An 8,386-nucleotide genomic window follows, 5' to 3' on the forward strand; every position below is an offset into this window, starting at 1 on the left:
TATTATCTCTCATTAAGTCTCATATATTCTCTTATTAAATCATATATTTAAGATATATTTTTCTTCTACTAATTAAATCCACAATATTAATTTTAATAATATAAAAATAAATATTTTGAAAATTAATTTGAAAATAGAACCATTTTCTTCCCTCTTAGTGGTGGGTAAGCAATTCAACCATTTGGGGTCAAATGCGTTAATAAATAATGTCATAATTAAATAATAAAAAATTAAAATAAATAAAATATATAATACATAAAAAAAGAACCAGGTACATCACTAATATTGTATATTCATTATGTTGAACAAAAATAAATATGAAATATAAGAAGTATTTTTATAAATGATGAAAATGAAATGCCAAAATTAAAATCAACCTATAAATGATAATAAAAATTTAAAAAATAGAAAATACAAAGAATCACAAAAATAAATATTATACATAAGATCCACAAAAATAAATATTATACATAAGATATAATGTAATCAAAAGAATATAAAAAAAATTATATATTAATAATGTAAAAAAATTAAGAATGATAAATAAAAATTATTTATATAATGTTGATGGAATATATAATTTAAAACCGAACTGATATGAAAGCAAAGCTATTTTGTTATTTAAATGGTGGGTCAATTATCCAACTTCTCAAGGAAATTCATGATGTTATAATTGAATAATAAACATTTATAAAAATAAAAAGTATAGACTTTTGTTAAAGACATTTCGTAACTTTTTTAATGTTATATAGTTATCATATTAAAAAAATAATTATTAAAATATAAATTATTTTTATTTAAGACATAAATGGAATACAAAATTTAGTAGTAATAATAATAATAATAATAATAATAAGAATAATAATAATAATAATAATAATACTTTTTATTATAATTTAAAATTTCTGCAAATACACATTTAATACAAGTATTTAAATTTATTTTTAATTATATTATTACTTTTATTAATTATCAAATTCTATCTTAACTATTATATATCTAGAATCCACCCATAAATTTTGATAAATAACATCTTATTGATTACCACGTTTGACTCTAATTGACTGGTTAAAAAATTTTTAGATATCATAATCAAACGCCATTTATATATAGGCTCGCGATCCCGAACCAAGTGTTTAGACGTTCAAAGTTCAAATTATCAATAAGTCGAATTCAGATATTCATCGAGCCGAGCTCGAATAACTCATGAACAGGATTGACTAGCTTACAACCGAAACAGGATTCGGTCAGAGCAAAGTTCATTCGAACAGCGATCATAGTCTTGCATTTGACATTTGTGTTCAACGGACTTTGAAATAAAACATAAAAATACGGAAATATTCCGGATGCAAGTGTTCAACGGACTTTGATCTGACTGAAGCAGCCTTATCAGTGTGTGCTAATGAACGACTCGGATTAACCACATTTGACATTTGTGTTCCCTCGCAGAGTGCAAAATCTCCACCTGAATATTACAGTGGGAACGGGCCTTGCAGTGACTGAATCCCATCACGGATACGTCGTAAAGGCGCTTGTTCGACTTCGACCGTTCGTCATTCGACGTTCAATTCGCTTGCCAAACGATGGTACAAGAGTCATTTTTCGTTTGTTTTGTTCCTCGACCAAGATGTCAGTTTCATTTGCTTTCACTTTATAAAGAAAATTGTGAATGTTTCTTCACCTACCATATTAAATAACACCGCACTATCTTTTACCGTGAACCCTACAATCACATGTGCACCATCGTCACTTGCTATCTCTGCTTTAAACCATCTTAGATTGTGAGATGAGAATCCACGGTAATGCAACCTTCAGATGGGAGATCGGAAATGCTGGATCATACTTAAGAGAGAGGAGAAAAAAAGAAGAATCCAAACCTTCTACCCTTGTGATTGCAAATTTTATTCTTCGCCTCATCGCTTAAAATGTGGAGTTCCATTACTTCCGTATTCTTTGAATGTTTTTTCTTCATCAAGAACATATGGTTTCCAAACCCATTTTCGCTAAGGCGGGGTTTCTCGTAGTTCTTTCTAAAATCTAAATTTCATTTAAAATACGTAAAATAAAAGAAAGAAGGAGAGAAAGAGGAAAACTGAGGACTCATAAATCTCGTTTATAGTCTACTCCAGTTCAAAGCCTTTTAGGGTTTAGAAGAATTCCCGAAAAGAGAATCGGAAACGGTAGAAACCTTGGTTTGGTTTTGTTTCTTTCTTTGTTCCGATCAAACCCTAGGGTTTTTGCGGATACTAGGGTTTGGTGGCGATGTCTGCGGGAGTTTGCGGTAAGCGTCTGGGATTCGAAGAAATCTTCGGATCTTCGACGCCGACGTCTTCGGCTAAGAGAGCGAGGTGTTCTAGTTTTGGTTCTCCTATCCGTTCGGCAGATTTCGGGTTCGGCTCTGAGGATAAGGTCTCCCTTTTGCTACGAATGTTCCCTTCGATGGATCGAGAGGTAGGTTTGCTGGCTTCTTCTACATCTCCATATTTTTCTGTATTTAAAGATTGAAGTAAATTCGATTAGCATCTTCTGATGTTTCTCCCAATTAATTCTATTAATTTTGGTGGTCGGTCGCCGGCATGATAGGTTTCGAATTGGAATTCGTGTAATTATTACCAGAATTCGATTTTTTTTTGGGTTCTTACAGGTTGTTCGTGCAGAAATCTTTTTCGTTTTGTCCTTTCTGGTAAAGTTCATGAAGCTTTGAAGAATCAAGTTTCAATTCTGTTCGTAGTCTGTGTATACTGTGTAATTGCTTGGGAGTGAGTGCGTTGAATGGACTTTGTATTTGAGATCCCATCCACGCTTCAGCTTGCCATTCCATGAATGCTTGTGAAGCCTCTAAAGAGCATCAGTATGTACTTTTGTATGCGAATGATTTAGCTGGGTTAATGGCTCAAAATTCTGAACTTCTGTTTGAAGAGGGACCGGAATTCGAGCTTTAGTTTATGAGGATCTATGTGATTGCTGTCTATCTTTCAGGAAAATCAAGTGATGGCGTTTTGTATATTCATCACTTTTGTTACGAAACAACATCAATGCTCTAGTCAACTCTTGACATGATTATAATGGTGCTGAGAATGTGTGTTATAGATTATATCATGTCAGATATGTATCCATTGTTGCATGCGATAATGCCCATTATATATCCTTAAACCTGCAACAGAAATTTTGATTAATTTGTTACTTCTGTATTCTCATTACTTTTCAGACTGCAAGCATATAATTTTTCATTTTTGTTGCTCTGTAGGTGGTAGAAACTGTTCTCAATACTCACAATCACAACATTGAAGATGCTATTGAAAGTCTTCATGCTCTCTGCCTTGGTAGCATTTCTGCCAAAAACGAAGCACAGAACCTTGATCCAATGGTGATTGCAAATTGCCCAACTGGTTTTAGGTCTGCACATCCAGGCAATGAAAGTTGTCAGATATCAGAGCAGGAGACTGAAAATTTAGAGGATAGCAATTCAACTTGTGAGGGTAAAAACGCTGCAAGTGGAACTGCATGGATAGACATTTTTGTGCAAGAAATGATGAACGCCACAGATCTTGATGATGCCAGGGGTCGCGCTGCTACAATCTTGGAGGCTTTTGAAAGGAATGTTGTTGCTCAGGCAAGAACATTGGAGGAGGTAGTCAGCAGTTTTATATGGATTCTTTTGTGTTTCTTGAATTATTGAAATAGGAAAACATATGTGTCTTTGGCACTCACTAACAGGTTGGCTATCTTGGTTGTGGCACTCTTTCATGGGGCAGCAGGAGATTGCTTCTCTAAGAGAGAATCTGCAGAGCTTGTTGAAGGACAATCAAATACTGAAGAGAGCAGTTGCCATACAGCATGAACGCAATTTGGAGCAGGAGGAGAAGGTGAGGGAAGTACAACAGTTGAAGAATTTGATAAGTCAGTACCAAGAACAAGTACGAACATTGGAGGTAATTGCTCTCTCCATCTCTCTAAGATCTGTCATGGGGATCACCAAGGTTTGTTTTCTAGACATCAACAATGTACAATGTGGAAGATTGAGCAAACCTAACTGTGTGAACAGAGGACCATTCGAAGTCTCATGTTCATGACACTGTTAGGCTTGTCAATCTTTTACCTCTTCTTTTTAAATAAGTGATAATTGATTATTTTCCTTGGCTCCCTTTATTTTTAATGCAATTTCATTTACACTAGTACAAATGCATGTGAGTACAAATGAGAAGAATGCAAATTATGGTTTTACTTTAATTTGCTTCAGATTTTAGTTCATTTCATTTGCAATGCAATCACACAAAATAAGTTTTTATTTATTTATTTATTTAATAGAAAATAAAAGAGAGAAAGAAAGTTGAGGGAAAGCTCTCAAGGAAACCATTTGCATTCTTCTCCTTTACACTCCCATATTTTTGCACCAGTGCAAATGAAACCAGGCCTTGCAAAAAATAAAAAGAAAAAAGGTAAAAAAAAACAGAAAGAAAGAATAAATGAAAAGAGGTATAAGCAAGGTTCAAAATATCACTAATGCTATATGATATCAGAAAGCTTGGATAAGGATATGCTTTGAATATGCATTGACATGGTGAAAAGATATGGATACACTTGGATACATTAGAAAAGCTCTTACAAATCCCACAAATACATCAATAACATTAAATCTGAGGTTGAAATAACTATGAATAAGGTATAAACACATGAGAAATGCACATTTTAGTAGTTTATATTATATGAATAGATACATTACAATCAACAATACCAAGAATTTGGAACATGTAGGTGTCATACAATAACTTCACTAATAACACATTAAACAATATTTGAGCTTCTAATCTACTAAAAATTCATTACTAGACACCAATTTCTTTTTAGATCAATGAGTTTGATACTTGATAGATCATTGATAGATCCATCTTATAGTTGTTTCTTACCATAAAAATCGTTTAGAATATATAAAACAAATTATTTTTGTAATTTTTGGTTTTCCTGAAGAACAAAGGAAAAAAATCAATTTTTATATAAATTCATAGATCAATGAATTTAATAGATAGTTGATAGATCCATCATTTACAAATTACAATATATCCAAAAATATATTTTTTATAGTGTTTGGATTTTTCCAGTTTTTTTTTTTTTTTTCAAAAAGTCCATGGATCTAACAAGTTTGGACCACATATGTATTTGGATATATATATCAGTGGCCCAAATTGTCAGGACAGGCTACAAAAACTGTCAATAGTTTGGAGGAAGAGGAATATTAAATAGCAATTCATTGACCTATTCCAGTAGTCAGGAACTTTTACCAGTGGTTATAACCACCACAGCCATAGGTCCTCAGTGGCATCATGCCAATCCACCCATGCCTTCAGTTTCCGATATGATACGCTTTGTATTGGGCTCTTACTTGCAAAGGTCAACTTGCCTTGAGACCTGAAATCTGCTACATTACTTGGCTGTGACCTGTGCTTGTATTTAAGGTGGATCATGCTTTCCCCACCCTTGTTATGAACAATCACCAACAGGTCCTTTGCCAAGGTCCTACATTTTAAATAGATAAAATTATTGGATTCACTTCCAGACCAATATGATGGGTTGTTAATTGAAGAGACTTAATGTTCATGTGGTGCAGCTGAACAATTACACACTGACGCTCCATCTGCAAAGGGCACAAGAGAGTAGTTCCATTCCAGGGCATTTTCATCCAGATGTATTTTAAGCCAATTTTTCTCTCCATCTGTTATTTGTGGGTATGTATTATATAATTTATTTGTTGATTCCCCAAAGTGTTATGAGCCACCATAAAAAATGAAGGTTCTTGCGCGGTTCTGACCAATCTGGCAATCGGTTATAGTGTTATACAGTTCAAACCACCATGCGGCTGCTGTGGCAATTTCCAGTTATCTGCCAAGTCGCCGGTCTCTGCTTAATAGGTGTTTATATATATATATAGAAAGAGGGTATGCTTTGCCTTGTATCAGTATTATACATTGCATTTATTTTCTTTGATTAATTCCACTTAGATGGTAAGTTATAATGGTTGTATTATGGCATGCTGCAACAGGGGACTGAGAGGTAAGGGCATGTTTCCTTTTTTTTTTTTTTTCAAGTATATACGATACATTTGATACAGAGTGAGAGAATATCTCCAAAGGGCCTAACATGTCACCGGTGGAATGATGTATCAGTATTTTTTTAGATCTCTAATTGTGGATTTCAAATCTTGCCATAAAGCTTCAACTCACAACCTTCTAGGATGACTTGGAATTAGGGGTGTCAATGGACCGATTTTGGGTTGGACCCCGTCTAAATCGAAATCCATTTGGATGGATTGGATGGACCAATAAGGCATATTGAATGTGGATGGATTGGACAGACCAATTTGACATATTGGATTGGACCTGATCCCTCCATAATGAATATATATTGGATTGGGCCAATATCTGGTCCATTGATAAAAAGTAAGAACATAGGTGTCAAATGGACCAGGTTTGAGTTGAAACCAATCCAAGTGAACAGGAATTTGAACAGATTCGACAGTCTCTGGACCGGTTCAAAATATTCATTGGACTGGATTGGACTCACATTGGATTGGACCAAATCCAGTCCTATTGACACTCCTACTTCGAATTAGGGATAAGATTGTTTATTACCAGCTCATCTTTCAATGTTATGCTAACATGTAATTCAAACAAATAATGTTTTTAACAAATGATTTTTAATTCTTAGTCATTTACAAAAGTAAAAATACTAAACAGAATTTTTGTCAGTAATTAAAATTTATGAATTTGAATACAATACCATCATAATGGATTTATATTGGATTGATTCTGACAGAACCAATATCCGGTCCATTGATAGAAGATAAGAATACATGAGTCAATGAATTGGGGTTGGTTTGGAATTAGTCTAAGTTAAAACAAATTTGAACAGATTGGATGGTTCAAACCTTGAATTGAACAGCTCCAAGGTGGTCTAGAGTATTCGCTAGATGGATAGAGATGTGATGGTTGAGCAATCATCCCCTTCATCTCTGGATGGTTAAGCCTTGTCACTTGTGCTTACTCGGTATCCTTTCTTCTCTATTTATGATTCTATAGAGATTGAACTTGATGACAGGAGGGAAAATGATGTAGATGTTGCAATCTGAAAAAGATCCATGTCAAATAAAAGAAAGGTGTTGAGAACGGGAAGGCATGCATCCCATTCAAAAAGTAGATGAGAGAGAGAGTGTGAGAGAGAGATTGTAAATTTGTAATTGTTTTTAGATGAGAGATTGTTGGAGAGTTTCTATAAGAAACATTGTTGGCCGATCTGGTCCATTTTCATAGTTAAAATTTTCTGTTTATCCAAATTTTTAATTCTTAATCCTAGGGCTTTGTTTTGAAGAGAAGATGGAGAAGAAGAGATAAAAGATAACGATTAAAAAAAAAGAAGTTTGCCAAACATGATTAAATAGCATTTTTTTTCCTGATGTGCCAAGCTGGTGAAATGGATCACTTGATACTCATGAAATGCATTGGCGTCAACCACTCACTAAATGACACTGGACAATAAAATAAGTGGAAAATGTGAAAGGGCATAGATTCAGTTTTTTTATTTCAATAATACCCTAAACGGGTCTCATGTCAATCTTTTAAAAACAAGTCCCTTCCCCCAGCTAGATCTGTTCATGTGCCAGGATGGGGCTTAACCTTTACCAAAATGTATATGGGCCTGGCCTAAAGCCTGATCCCAATATAGTATAGGATTCAACTATGATATCAATCATGGGGTATTCAACAAAATTCATGGGATACTTTGATTGGTCAAATTTCTTCTGGTACCATATTTTCTGGGCTTAAAGATAGGCCAATTAACAGGTCCGCCCTTCTGCCCCAAACAGAGATGAATTTGGATTTGCTCTTCATAAAAATATGTCTTACAAGTCACACCAGCCTGACAGCATGTTGCAGCCATGCATTAGGAAATGGAAATATATGACAACACCAATGTGTGGATGCAAGTGCTATAAGGCTGGTGTGAGGCACCGTCTGCGAGTATGAGGAACAAATCTGGAATCAAGAGAGACACACATGCTTCCAACGAAAATAAAACCTCCCTCACATTGATAGGGGTGTTATTGGACCAGAAGACTTAGGTGTTGTTTGGTAAGTCTTTTTTGACAGATCTATCAGAAGATTTGACAATTAAAAGACATCGTGAGCTTTTTCATTAAGTTCTTGGAAGCTCAAAGATCATTTGGTTTGAGTCATTTTCTATAAGCCTGAATCGAACTTCTCATGTTTTGTCCTTTCTAAAAAGGTGCAATTCCCTTCACAAGATTTGGAAGCCCATTGTATGGTTAGGTCTACCTTAAGATAGCATTAAAATCAATTTAGATGCTTCTCGTATCTTAGATGGTCGTAGTGCT

At 34.3% G+C, this 8,386-nt stretch overlaps 1 protein-coding gene across 6 annotated transcripts; it reads left to right on the top strand.

Annotated features, from left to right (window-relative positions):
• Positions 1-1,508: 1,508 nt before the first annotated feature.
• LOC148868120 (uncharacterized) lies at positions 1,509-6,010 on the top strand. 6 transcript variants are annotated; one of them, XM_088969444.1, is made up of 6 exons: positions 1,889-2,451; positions 2,645-2,683; positions 3,248-3,631; positions 3,756-3,932; positions 5,606-5,723; positions 5,828-6,010. In XM_088969444.1, the coding sequence occupies exons 1-5, from the start codon at positions 2,263-2,265 to the stop codon at positions 5,690-5,692; spliced, it is 876 nt and encodes a 291-aa protein (XP_088825570.1). In that variant the 5' UTR covers positions 1,889-2,262; the 3' UTR covers positions 5,693-5,723; positions 5,828-6,010. The 6 variants fall into 6 exon arrangements, with proteins under 6 accessions (XP_088825572.1, XP_088825573.1, XP_088825574.1 ...); XM_088969445.1 differs by having other exon boundaries at positions 3,759-3,932; XM_088969447.1 differs by lacking the exon at positions 2,645-2,683 and having other exon boundaries at positions 1,680-2,451.
• Positions 6,011-8,386: the final 2,376 nt, after the last annotated feature.

This window comes from Nelumbo lutea, chromosome 2, assembly GCF_056320005.1.
Source record: "Nelumbo lutea isolate HS-2025 chromosome 2, American lotus-T2T, whole genome shotgun sequence".
NCBI lineage: Eukaryota > Viridiplantae > Streptophyta > Magnoliopsida > Proteales > Nelumbonaceae > Nelumbo > Nelumbo lutea.

Coding starts and splice junctions, on each gene's coding strand:
- LOC148868120 (XM_088969444.1), top strand. CDS start 2,263: ATGTCTGCGGGAGTTTGCGGTAAGCGTCTGGGATTCGAAGAAATCTTC. Junction 2,684..3,247: donor TTTTCGTTTTGTCCTTTCTG/GTAAAGTTCATG, acceptor GTTGCTCTGTAG/GTGGTAGAAACTGTTCTCAA. Junction 3,933..5,605: donor AACAAGTACGAACATTGGAG/GTAATTGCTCTC, acceptor CATGTGGTGCAG/CTGAACAATTACACACTGAC.